Source organism: Salvelinus namaycush, chromosome 15 (genome assembly GCF_016432855.1).
Source record: "Salvelinus namaycush isolate Seneca chromosome 15, SaNama_1.0, whole genome shotgun sequence".
Classification (NCBI taxonomy): domain Eukaryota; kingdom Metazoa; phylum Chordata; class Actinopteri; order Salmoniformes; family Salmonidae; genus Salvelinus; species Salvelinus namaycush.
Window position 1 is genome coordinate 33,426,784 of NC_052321.1, and position 14,134 is coordinate 33,440,917.

At 40.6% G+C, this 14,134-nt stretch overlaps 2 protein-coding genes and 1 non-coding gene across 3 annotated transcripts in view; all 3 read right to left on the reverse strand.

Moving 5' to 3' along the window:
- The window catches only part of mapkbp1 (mitogen-activated protein kinase binding protein 1), a 72,768-nt gene extending 64,355 nt beyond the window's left edge, over positions 1-8,413 (reverse strand). The window contains exon 1 of the mRNA XM_039009113.1: positions 8,297-8,413. Within this exon, the coding sequence (XP_038865041.1) occupies positions 8,297-8,413 (117 nt within the window). The remainder of the gene's footprint in view (positions 1-8,296) is intronic.
- Positions 8,414-9,571: 1,158 nt separating this feature from the next.
- LOC120060051 (type-1 angiotensin II receptor A) lies at positions 9,572-13,779 on the reverse strand. Its single transcript, XM_039009115.1, has 2 exons — positions 12,970-13,779; positions 9,572-9,589 (listed from the first exon to the last, which is right to left on the reverse strand). The coding sequence occupies exons 1-2, from the start codon at positions 13,777-13,779 to the stop codon at positions 9,572-9,574; spliced, it is 828 nt and encodes a 275-aa protein (XP_038865043.1).
- trnaf-gaa lies at positions 10,104-10,176 on the reverse strand. Its single transcript has one exon. It is a non-coding gene; the product is annotated as a tRNA-Phe (tRNA).
- Positions 13,780-14,134: the final 355 nt, after the last annotated feature.

Here is a 14,134-nt window from a genome sequence, read left to right on the forward strand (position 1 = left end):
ATTAAAAATCATTATTTATAACCTTGTCAACGTCTTGACTATATTTCCTATTCATTTTGCAACTAATTTCATGTATGTTTTCATGGAAAACAAGGACATTTCTAAGTGACCCCAAACTGTTGAACGGTAGTGTATATCTACAGAAATAAGACAGATCCTGCTTCTATTGCCTGTTTAAGCATTTGTTTAATAGCCTACTGATTCCATGAGCACCAATTCCATTGTCAAGTAAACAATTTCACAGATTCGGCTGTTTTTAAACTTTGCTTTGCTGTAATCAAGGCTTTAAACTTTTTTTTTTGTTAGAACAGCCTCTGGTATTATTTATCATTATTATGTTATTTACACTGTTCCAAATTGTCCGAAATATAATAACGCTCCTTTTTCTTGATATCCTTCTCATTGTTTTATTACTATTAGGATCATCATTATTATAATAAGTAATGTCATTATCATTAGTAGGCTTAGTAAAGCAGCTTTGTATAACCACAATAGAGCTGAAGGCCTAAGAGCACCTCCTGTTTAGTCTTAATACCTTAACTTACTTAGGCCTAAATTTTAATACTTACAGTATATAGGATATGGGATCAATCATTCATTCGTTCATATCATCACACAGCATACAACTCATTTATGATTTGAAATGCAAATCAAGCATTTGTTTTAAAATGAAATAGAGCGAGCCTTGAATAACTAGCTTAAACAATAAATAAACCGTTCCATTTCGGAAATTGCATTCACGAATGAACGTGACTGGTTTTAGTCTTTGCTGTAATAAAGGCTTAGCAAAAAAGCGTTACAACAAACTCTCTGGTACCAGTGGTGGTAGGTGCCATTTAAGATGGGGGAGGATAACTTTATTTTATGAGCATGGCCTTATTTCTATTACATCATATTGGATGACAGTAAATCATATTCCATTCAACCAGTTCAATGTAACATTGATAGGTTTAGGCAACTACATGATACTAGAATTTTCCCTATACCCATCATGAGGTTGCTACAACCTACCCTATGAATTAAAGTTTACATTGTAGGTGCACAGGTCGAGATAATTTTGAGTGATCAAGGTGACAGACATTGACACATTCAAGACCGCCTTGCACACTCTTGCCTGCATCTACCTGATCTAGGGTGTAATCATTAGTCCAACAGTTGCAAACAAGAGTTTCTATTGGACAAATTCAGGTATGTTTATCCCTGTCTCGTTCTGTTTGCTTCCGTTTGATTACATTTTTCAACAGAATTGGCGCAATGAATACAACCCGATTACACGCAAACACAGTTAACTTTCATAGCAGCCACATACAAACACCTTCTCATTTCACCTTTTCCCTTCGCTTGTGGACTTCAGTGCACAACTCACCAGCTGTCTGTGACCAGGAGAAAAAAAACTTTCCAAGCCAAACCTTCATATGATGGTCGCTAACCACTACACTACATCGTTGTCACCATATTATCTAATGTCAGAGTCAACATAACTACTACAACTAACGCATTAGTAAACCAGCTACAATCACGCAGTACAGTGTGTACAGTTCCAGTGCTGGATAGCCATAGCCAGCTAGCTAACATAGCATCCCTCTCATTTTGAGCCGGATGTTTGAGTAGGCTAAATTAACCAGCTGCATTCGATGCTAGCTAAGTAAGTGAAAGTGGGAAAAAAATACTACAAAACAAAGCTCTCTTGCTTCTCCTTCATTTTTGAAGAAATGTATTTGTTAAAAAAAAAGTTTTACTATTGTCTTTCTCTCTCTTTGAGTCAACTACTCAACACATTTTATGTACTTCAGTGCTAGCTAGCTGTAGCTTATGCTTTCAGTACTAGATTAATTCTCTGATCCTTTTATTGAGTGGAAAACATGTCAGTTCGTGCTGCAAGAGCTCTGATAGGTTGGAGGACGTCCTCCCGAAGTTGTTATAATTTCTGTGTAAGTATATGGATGGGGTGAGAACAGTGAGCTTCCTAGGTTTGTATTGAAGTCAATGTTGGAGGACAGAAGCTAGCTGTCCTCCAGCTACACCATGGTGCTACCCTCATTGCAAAATGGTGTGTTTTAATCAATTATTTGGTGATGTGAATATATTTAATATAGTTTTATCTCAAATCTTTCACTATTTTTATATTTGGTCCTCCTTTTCCTCCTCTGAGGAGCCTCCACTGTCTGGTACGCTTATAATGTATTTAGTGTCGTTTACGTCATTCCAAACGGTCAGAAAGTTATATTGTAATCTAACAGCACCTGTTTGGTACACATAATATGCCTAATTATAAACATCAATGCCTTTCTTAAAATCAATACACAAAAGTATATATTTTTTAAACCTGCATATTTTGGTAAAAGAAATGCATGTTAGCAGGCAATATTAACTAGAGAAATTGTCACTTCTCTTGCGTTCAGTGCAAGCAGAGTCAGGGTATATGCAGCAGTTTGAGCCGCCTGGCTCGTTGCGAACTGTGTGAAGACCATTTCTTCCTAACAAAGACCGTAATTAATTTGCCAGAATTTTACATATTTATGACATAACATTGAAGGTCGTGCAATGTAACAGCAATATTTACACTTAGGGTTGCCACCCGTTCGATAACATACGGAACGGTTCTGTATTTCACCCTAAGAATAAACATTTTGTTTTCGAAATGATAGTTTCAGGATTTGACCATATTAATGGCCAAAGGCTCTGTCACGACTTCCGCCGAAGTCGGCTCCTCTCCTTGTTCGGGCGGCGTTCGGCGATCGACGTCACCGGCTTTCTAGCCATCGCCGCTCCATTTATCATATATCCATTTGTTTTGTCTTGTTTCATACACACCTGCTTTTCATTCCATAATCACACTACATGTATTTAGTCCTCCGTTCCCCTGCATGTCTTTGTGTGTAATTGTTTATTGTTAATGGTGTATGTTCGAACCGCCCTTGCTGTCTCTGCCTGGCCGGTTCCCCTCTCTCCACTGGGATTCTCTGCCTCTAACCCTATTACAGGGGCTGAGTCACTGACTTACTGGTGCTCTTTCATGCCGTCCCTAGGAGGGGTGCGTCACTTGAGTGGGTTGAGTTACTGACGTGATCTTCCTGTCTGGGTTGGCGCCCCCCCCTTGGTTTGTGCTGTGGTGGAGATCTTTGTGGGCTATACTCGGCCTTGTCTCAGGATTGTAAGTTGGTGGTTGAAGATATCCCTCTAGTGGTGCGGGGGCTGTGCTTTGGCAAAGTGGGTGGGGTTATATCCTTCCTGTTTGGCCCTGTCCGGGGGTATCATCGGATGGGGCCACAGTGTCTCCTGACCCCTCCTGTCTCAGCCTCCAGTATTTATGCTGCAGTAGTTTATGTGTCGGGGGGCTAGGGTCAGTTGGTTATATCTGGAGTACTTCTCCTGTCTTATCCACTGTCCTGTGTGAATTTAAGTATGCTCTCTCTAATTCTCTCCTTCTCTCTTTCTTTCTCTCTCTCGGAGGACCTGAGCCCTAGGACCATGCGTCAGGACGACCGGGCATGATGACTCCTTGCTGTCCCCAGTCCACCTGGCCTTGCTGCTGTTCCAGTTTCAACTGTTCTGCCTGCGGTTATGGAACCCTGACCTGTCCACCGGACGTGCTACCTGCCCCAGACCTGCTGTTTTCAACTCTTAATGATCGGCTATGAAAAGCCAACTGACATTTATTCCTGATTATTATTTGACCATGCTGGTCATTTATGAACATTTTGAACATCTTGGCCATGTTCTGTTATAATCTCCACCCGGCACAGCCAGAAGAGGACTGGCCACCCCTCATAGCCTGGTTCCTCTCTAGGTTTCTTCCTAGATTTTGGCCTTTCTAGGGAGTTTTTCCCAGCCACCGTGCTTCTACACCTGCATTGCTTGCTGTTTGGGGTTTTAGGCTGGGTTTCTGTACAGCACTTCGAGATATTAGCTGATGTACGAAGGGCTATATAAAATAAACTTGATTTGATTTTGATGTTCACGTGCTATACTTTTGTTTATTGTTCCGTGTTTTTGGGCACTTAGATGGCATTTTGTGCCTATTTTTGGACCGGAATAAAAGTGCGCCTGTTTACTCTACTCTGCTCTCCTGCACCTGACTTCGCCTCCCTTACACAGCCTTAACAGACTCGTATTTCTGTGTGTTTATTATATTATAATTAAATCTATGATTTGATATTTGATAGAGCAGTCTGACTGAGCGGTGGTAGGCAGCAGCACGCTCGTAAGCATTCATTCAAACAGCACTTTACTGCGTTTGCCAGCAGCTCTTAGCAATGCTTGACCCACAGCTCTGTTTATGAATTCAAGCCTATCAACTCCCATGATTAGGCTGGCAATACTAAAGTGCCTATAAGAACATCCAATAGTCAAAGGTATATGAAATACAAATGGTATAGAGAGAAATAGTCAATGTGTCATAATTCCTATAATAATGACAACCTAAAACTTCTTAACTGGGAATATTGAAGACTCGTGTTAAAAGGAACCACCAGCTTTCATATGTTCTCATGTTCTGAGCAAGGAACTTAAAAGTTAGCTTTCTTACATGGCACATATTGCACTTACTTTCTTCTCCAACACTGTGTTTTTGCATTATTTAAACCAAATTTAACATGTTTCATTATTTATTTGAGGCTAAATTGATTTTTATTTATGTATTAAGTTAAAATAAGTGTTCATTCAGTATTGTTGTAATTGTCATTATTACAAATAAATAAATAAAAAAATTGGCCGATCAGTATCGGCTTTTTAGGTCCTCCAATAATCGGTATCGGTGTTGAAAAATCATAATCGGTCGACCTCTAGTCTCTACCCACACACTCACACCCCAACACTCAAACCCCAACACACACACACACACACACACACACACACACACACACACACACACACACACACACACACACACACACACACACACACACACACACACACACACACACACACACACACACACACCACACACACACACACACACACACTGCTGTTACTGCTCCACATATGCTGCTGCTACAGCTCAGTCTTTTATCTATTCTGTTGCCTATTCACTTTACCCCTACATACTGTGCCTTCGGAAAGAATTCAGACCCCTTGACTTTTTCCACATTTTGTTAGGTTACAGCCTTATTCTAAAATTGAATAAAACGTTTTTTTCCTCATCAATCTACACACAATACTCCATAATGACAAAGCAAAAAACTGTTTTTTAGAAATGTTTGCTAATTTATTACAAATTTAAAAAAATAATATCACATTTAAATAAGTATTCAGACCCTTTACTCAGTACTTTGTTGAAGCACCTTTGGCAGCGATTACAGCCTCGAGTTATCTTGAGTATGACGCTACAAGCTTGGCAGACCTGTATTTGGGGAATTTCTCTCATTCTTCTCTGCAGATCCTCTCAAGCTCTGTCAGGTTGGATGGGGAATGTCGCTGCACAAATATTTTCAGGTCTCTCCAGAGATGTTTGATCGGGTTGAAGTCCGGGCTGTGGCTGGGCCATTCAAGGACATTCAGAGACTTGTCCCGATGCCACTCCTGCATTGTCTTGGCTGTGTGCTTAGAGTCATTGTCCTATTGGAAGGTGAATCTTCACCCAAGTCTGAGGCGCTCTGGAGATGGTTTTCATCAAGGATCCCTCTGTACTTTGCTCCATTCATCTTTGCCTCGATCCTGACTACTCTCCCAGGCCCTGCCGCTGAAAAACATCCCCACAACATGATACTGCCACCACTATGCTTCACCGTAGGGATGGTGCCAGGTTTCCTCCAGAAGTGACGCTTGTCATTCAGGCCAAAGAGTTCAATCTTGGTTTCATCAGACCAGAGAATCTTGTTTCTCATGGTCTGAGAGTCTTTAGGTGCCTTTTGGGAAACTCCAAGCGGGCTGTCATGTGCCTTTTAATGAGAAGTGGCTTCCGTCTGGCCGCTCTGCCATAAAAGCATGATTGGTGGAGTGCTGCAGAGATGGATGTCATTCTGGAAGGTTCTCTCCCATCTCCACAGAGGAACTCTAGAGCTCTGTCAGTGACCATCGGGTTCTTGGTCACCTCCCTAAACAAGGCCCTTCTCCCCCGATTGCTCCGTTTGGCCGGGAGGCCATCTCTAGGAAGAGTCTTGGTGGTTCAAAACTTCTTCCATTTAAGAATGATGGAAGCCACTGTGTTCTTGGGGACCTTCAATGCTGCAGAAATTGTTTGGTACCCTTCCCCAGATCTGTGCCTCGACACAATCCTGTCTCGGAGCTCTACGAAGAATTCCTTCGACCTCTTACCTTGGTTTTTGGTCTGACATGCACAGTCAACTATGGGACCTTACATAGACAGGTGTGTGCCTTTCCAAATCATGTCCGATCAATTGAATGTACCACAGGTGGATTCCAATCAAGTTGTAGAAACATCTCAAGGATGATCAATGAAAACAGGATGCACCTGAGCTCAATTTCAAGTTTCATAGCAAAGGGTCTGAAAACTTATGTAAATAAGGTATTTATTTTTTTTATTTTTTTTATACATTTGCAAACATTTCTGAAAACCTGCTTTGTCATTATGGGGTATTTTGTGTAGATTACTAAGGATTTGTATCTATTTAGACGTTTACAGGGGCAGCTTTGACAGGGCAGAAATTTTACACACTGACTTGTTGGAAAGGTGGCATCCTATGACGGTGCCACGTTGAATGTCACTGAGCTCTTCAGTATGGGCCATTCTACTGCCAATGTTTGTTTATGGAAATTGCCTGGCTGTGTGCTCGATTTTACACACCTGTCGGCAACAGGTGTGGCTGAAATAGCCAAATCCACTAATTTGAAAGGCTTGTCCACATATTTTTGTATATATAGTGTAGCTACCTCAATTACCTCGTACCCTTGCAAATTGATTCAATAGTGTTACTCCCTATATAGTCATGTTATTTTTACTCTTTATTGTTATTCACTGTGTATTTAGTCCTCATGTCAGTATTTATTGGCTACCCGGTGGTCTACACCTGCTGTGTACGGTGCATGTGTCAAAATAAATTTTATTTGGAAAGGACCAGTAAGTAAGCATTTCACTGTTAGTCTACACCTACAAATAAAATTGTATTTACTATACATGAAACCTTGTCATATTGATTACATTCTTGGACTTAAACTTCAAATGTACAGTATTATTGTCACAGATGGAGATTTAGCCAACAATCAATCAAACTGGACAGTTCTATCTCAATCTCTTCATTTAAAGACTCAATCATGGACACTTACTGACAGTTGTGGCTGCTTTGCGTGATGTATGTGTGATGTATTGTTGTCTCTACCTTCTTGCCCTTTGTGCTGTTGTCTGTGCCCAATGATGTTTGTACCATGTTTTGTGCTGCTACCAAGTTGTGATGCTGCCATGTTGTGTTGCTACCATATTGTTGTCATGTTGTGTTGCTACCATGCTATGTAGGTCTCTCTTTATGTAGTGTTGTTTAAGTAGTCCATATTTTTATTTAAAAATTATATTTTAAATCCCAGCCCCTGGAGGCCTTTTGCCTTTTGATAGGCCGTCATTGTAAATAAGAATTTGTTCTTAACTGACTTGCCTAGTTAAATAAAGGTTAAATAAAATACATAAAAAAATGTTAGAACTGAACTTGGCTAATGTTTTTTTTCCTTTATTGCTTTGTAGGGGGTTCTGTCAGGCACACTTCACGTGTGTGCCTTTGTGAGAGAGAAAACACAGATAGCTTGTAGCCTACATGTGAATGGAAGGATCACAGCTGTCTGTGAGAGGTAGGTGTCACATGCCATGTGTGTCACATGCCATTTTCTCACGTCAACACTAAGGGAGCAACACTAGGGAACAGTTCTCCTATATAATCAACTTACAGTTGTAAATATCCTAGCCTTTGTCCATAGGAATCACTGTAACTGCAATTGGGACAGTAATATACTAGTTATAACCAATTACTTCAACATGAAGATATATGGAGTTAACTGCAGGACTAGGCTACTATGAGGGATGAGGATTTATGCTACGAACAACCTCCACGGGGTTGTTGCTGCAAGGGGGAATAAGCCTGCATGCAATGTTCAGGTTCAGGTTTATGATCAGTGACACACTTCTCTAAATATGTAATGTTTCTGGACTCTATGAGGAGCCAGACAATTATTTCCTCTGGAAAGCAATGTACTGATCATTTAATTTTACCGGTAGATTAACGCTATTTCAATTAGGCCTATATAAACATTATCGTGATATTGCCTGGAAGGTCGCTCGTTGTGTTTGATAGCAAACCTACAAGCTGGTTATAATAGTCTACTACTGTTCCTATCCACGCCAGATACATACCTTGTTACTGAGATTCTCTTTATGGTTCCGATCTTTATTCCTTCTCAATTTGATAGATGGCGAGCGGAGAAGATTTTTGATCCGACTCTTTATTGTGGAACCCTCCACCGTCATCATGAAATCTAAATTCTGCCTGATCTCAGACATCGGTTGATAGAACTAGTACATGAAATCTGGCAACCAGTGGTGATAGCCAGACAAAACCAAATGTTGTTCAGCAAAATAAATACAAAGATAAAATATACGTTAATTTGCTGTCATGCTTCCTTCTGGTTCAATGCGTTGCATGTTATGTTGGCATGATGTGTGCGGTTCCCGTTCATTGCATGCCCTGGTCTGCCTGGAAAGCTTTTCTACATTATCCGTCCTTCTTGCATTACATTCTGATCCACTGGGAGAGATATTTCTCTGGATGCATTTGGAAAAATTGTCCATGTTCCCAGATTGTCAACAGTAGTAGCTAGCTACTTCGATGGTCGGGTTCCTGAAGACTGTCAGTCACGCCGCGACTCCTCGTCTTGTGTCATTGCGTCCTCCGCGATGAGAACTGCCATTGGTGAAACTGGATCTGCGGCACAATACCAGTTATTGGTTAGCTACTGTAGCTAGCCAAGCTTTCTGCCAATGTCCCAGCTGTCTCTTTCGTTCCCACATTGGGCAAGAAAGATACTGCCGTTAGCTAAACCACACGCTAAAGAATATGCCCAGTGCTATTGCCTACTAGCATGCCATTTAACAACGTTAGCAAGCTAGTACTGTAGGCTAACGTTGTGCATAGCCCCCAAGCACTGTCAGTGACATGCCAGCTAGCTAGCTACCTTGCCGATTCTATCAATCTTTTTCTGTTTATTCCATGCAGGGTTGAATGACAACCGCTTGCGACACTGATATCTATATTTTACTTTCCCGTTGTTGAGAAGTTTTGGGCAGGACTGTCAGGGCAGACCTCAGTCTCGCCTCGTAGCAAGCATCAACATTTGACAGTCATCTGTTGATTACTTTGGAAAAGCATTCTGACCCAGATCTCACCAGCAGCAGCTCAGCAAGTCAATGTCGCCATCTAGTGGTTGAAATTGTCAAACTCCATTTCATGTGCAGCTCGTCCCTTTAACAGTAAATTGGTTTTAGTCCTCAACACTCGAATGCAAAATTTGAAAGAAAACAGTTGTTGAAAGCCGCTTTTTAGTAAATGATATGTACATAGGGAATTCTAGTCGCATTGTAAAACATTTTCGAATATTTTATTTGCAAGACTTTAACCTTTTATTTACCTTTTCATGTACAGGCATGACACTGACAAACACATAACTTAAGAGTTTTAGTTTACTTTTTTACATGGCTTTGTGTGGGAAGTGACATTGACAATATATTACATCTTTCCCAGACACCAATGCATGCTAGTCTTAGTACCAGTCTGACAAACATTCCACTCATTGTACTCTGTGTCATGTGCCAAAGAGTTAGTGCTATCCGGGATCCTTGGGACTTCCTACGCGAAACCCCAACCGCATTTTACAGTTCAACTTCGATGGGGGGTAGGGACGTTGAGTTGCTCATTGTTTTTTACATTTTATTTATTTAACCTTTATTTAACTAGGCAAATCCTTTAAGAATAAATTATTATTTACAATGATGGCCTTTACCGGCCAAACCCGGAAGAAGCTGGGCCAATTGTGCGCTGCCCTATGGGACTCCCAATCACGGCTGGATGTGAGACAGCCTGGATTCGAACCAGGGACTCTAGTGACGCCTCTTGAGATGCAGTGCCTTAAACCACTGCGCCACTCGGGAGCCCAAAAACATTGCCTGCCGAAACCAGGGATCGAACCAGGGACCTTTAGATCTTCAGTCTAACGCTCTCCCAACTGAGCTATTTCGGCTGGTTAACAGAACTCTCATTTGATTGTGTCCATAACACGTGGAGCCACGAAAATATAATTACGGTAATATTATAACAAAGTCAAAAACAACAAGTTTGCTGTTAGCTAGGAAAGATAATACGTTTTGTAGTTGGTATATATTTAGTTTCAGAATTTAGACCCTAGACGCGAGCTAGCCATTTTTGAAAGATACCACAGTCACAAAGTCAAAATGTGCTAACTAACGTTAGTGGAAACCGTTTCGTCTTGATAAAAATAAAACGGTTGCTGGAGATAATAACTGACGAGTTCCAATAGTTGCGTAACCTTTGAAATGAAGGACAGCTGTGATGTTTATCAAATCAGATCTCCTTGAGCTCTTTTTCAATCGCGTTGGTGCCATTTTCACAAGTATGCGGTGAATTTTAAACACTTTTAGTACAAAACTCCTTGTAACGCATTCGGTCTTGCATCCAAAACCGTTCATTGTGCATTAATTTTGTTTGGAGACATCTTTCACCACATACAGTAACCATTGACCCAAAATATAAGTTCACTGAAATATAACTAAAACAATGGTTTAAATCAGTACATGGCACTGTTTTCACAGGATATTCACTTGCACTACCCCTCAAAATTGACTGAAAATCAAATCATCTTTTCTATCCCATGTGTGGGCAAAAAAAGGTGTGAAGACATCTTCCATAATCATATGGTAATCATGTATTGCGTTTTAAAGTATTGTACTAATGTATTGTAATGTTCTTGTGTGTCTCAGTTGTGCATGACACTAGTAACAACAGGGATGTGGGTTTGATTTTATGGATTTACTGTAGTCACTTTGGATGAAAGAATCTGCTACATAAATGACATGGAATATAGTATACTACTGGCCAATGCAATTTTACTGTAGTAAAGCAGTGTGAAAACCCCCCAACATCAATGAGAAGAGACTTGCTCAGGCCAAGAAACACGAGCAATGGACATTAAACCGGTGTAAATCTGTCATTTGGTCTGATGAGTCCAAATTTGAATTTTTGGTTCCAACCGCCATGTCTTTGTAAGAAGCATAGTAGGTGAACGGATGATCTCCACATGTGTGGTTCCCATCGTGGGGCATGGAGGTGGTGGTGTGATGGTGCTTTGCTGGTGACATCAAAATAAAATGTTAAAAAACAAATTTTATTTGTCACATACACATGGTTAGCAGATGTTAATGCGAGTATAGCGAAATGCTTGTGCTTCTAGTTCCGACAATGCCGTAATAACCAACGAGTAATCTAACCTAACAATTCCACAACTACTACCTTATACACACAAGTGTAAAGGGATAAAGAATATGTACATAAAGATATATGAATGAGTGATGGAACAGAACGGCATAGGCAGGATGCAGTAGATGGTATCGAGTACAGTATATACATATGAGATGAGTAATGTAGGGTATGTAAACATAAAAGTGCATCGTTTAAAGTGGCTAGTGATACATGTATTACATAAAGATGACAAGATGCAGTAGATGATAGAGTACAGTATATACATATACATTATATTAAGTGGCATTGTTTAAAGTGGCTAGTGATACATTGTCTATGATTTATTTAGAATTCAAGGCACACTTAACCAGCATGGCTATCATTTGTTTTTCAACAGGACAATGACCCAAAACACACCTCCAGGCTGTGTAAGGACTATTTGGCCAAGGAAAAGCAGCCAACAAGTGCTTAGCATATGTTGGAACTCCTTCAAGACTGTTGGAAAAGCATTCCAGGTAAAGCTGGTTGAGAGAATGCCAAGAGTGTACAAAGCGGTCATCAAGGCAATGGGTGGCTACTTTGAATAACCTAAAATATATTTTGATTTGTTTAAAACATTTTTGGTTACTACATGATTCCATGTGTTATTTCATCCCTATTATTCTACAATGTAGAAAATATTAAAAATAAAGAAAATCCTTGAATGAGTGGGGTGTGTGCAAACTTTTGACTGGTACTGTATATAAGTATGATATATATTTGTATACTTTACAAACATACAATTCCATTCTATAGATTTCAAAATATGTATATAGTAGACAAACCAGTTTGAAATAGTTAAGTATTTTAACAAATTAAACAACAATCGAGCATTACCTTTTACTTTATATGAACACATATATTGCATGTATTGCAATGTGAAACATTTCTTGATGAAACTGATTAAGTATGGTGAAAAAGTTACTATGATTTTGTGTTGTACTTTAGCCAATTGAAAACGTGCTTGATGTTTTAAAAAAACTGTCTTTTTGGAGTTTTGTATTGAGTTGTGAAAATGTACCACTTGTAAAAATGTCACCAAAACAAATAAATTATTGAAAAAACAAAACAGTGATGTTATATGAATATTCTAACAAAGCCCAGTCTCTGGAGTGGAATGTAATAGCTGAACAGACTGGTAACCAGGCTAAATGCATGCATCATTGCCTACATTTTCTCAGCATCCCAATAGCAGCAGACAAAATGCATCTAAAAGCACATCTCAGCTCAGTTGGACTACACTGACTGAAGGAGGTCCTCCAAAATGTTTCTTTCCACTCCATGCATAATTACTCCAACAGACTCTACAACCAACAGACTCTAGTGCTTTACTGACCAGCTCCCAAAGCCCCTCTTGGATGTGGAAAATAAAGGGATCCAGAAAAGCATTGAGGCAGTAGAGTAACTGGGATGACTCCACTAGGAGGTTCACAACATTGGCCACCCTACACGTATTAGTGTGGTCATACAACATGAAGAAGATGATGCAAGCTATAATATGGAGCAACTGCCCTGGTACCCAGCACACCAAAAAATTGGCTATGAAAACTGCAATCAGCCAGATGGTCTTGTCCCCCCGGCCCTGCATGTTGCCTGCAGCCCACTGCTGCCGCGACTGCCTCATCCGGGCTATAATCTTCACGTAGGACGGGATGATGAGGAGCAAGGGAACAGACACCTGCACAGAGTAGTAGGATAACAGATTGTAGGTGGCTGCGCTGTACCTGAACCTTGAGGTCACCACAGTTCCACAGTAGCGGATGCCGCTCTTCCGCTCCCTGTAGTTGATGTTAGGATAGCTGAGGTAAATGAGCAGGACGGTAATGGCCCATAGGAGCAGTGAGACCAGGGCAGCGTTGCGGGGGGTGCGGACCATCCGTGACTCGAGTGGGAAGACAATAGCCAGGAAGCGGTCGGTGCTGACAACACAGATAAACATGGTGCTGGAGGTCAGACCCACAAAGTGGAGTATGTTACTCAGGATGCACAGTGAACTGCCCATGCTCCAGTCATAGTTCTCACTTACATAGATAGCCCTGGGCGGTATGGAGGCCAGGTACGCTAGGTCACACAGAGCTAGGTTGAGTACTCCGATGGAGCCGATACTCCAAGGTCGAGACGGTTTGAGGCAGATCACCAGGCTGCAGACGTTTCCAAAGATACCGAGCAGTGAGAGGGTATGGTAGAATGGAGGAATGATGGTTGCAGCGTAGTTGCAGGTTGAGCTGCAGTCCTCGAAGGGGACTAAGGGCAGGGAAAGGTCTTCAATAATCGACGATGTGCTGTTTCTTCGCAATAACCACCTGGGGACGGAGTCCATTTCAGACATGTTCCGTTCAACAGAGTTCCTGTATCAACTGATAATTGAATAAATGTGTCAGATCAAACAATTACAAATTCCAATCATCTGTCAAATCACATTTATAATAAAATGGCAATACACTGGGAAAGACATACTCTAGAGTAATATTCTAATTTCTGATATGAAATCACCCTTCTGTAACAATAACAAGCTAAATAAATGTCTTCATTCTAACATTCATAAACAACTTTGAGCAAACTTTTAGACAACATAGAAGAAATATAACTGAAACATATATAATAAAACTGAAGTAACACGGAGATCGTTCTGATCAACACTTACCCTTGAAGAACGCAGCTGTACTTGAGAACCTTTTAAATGT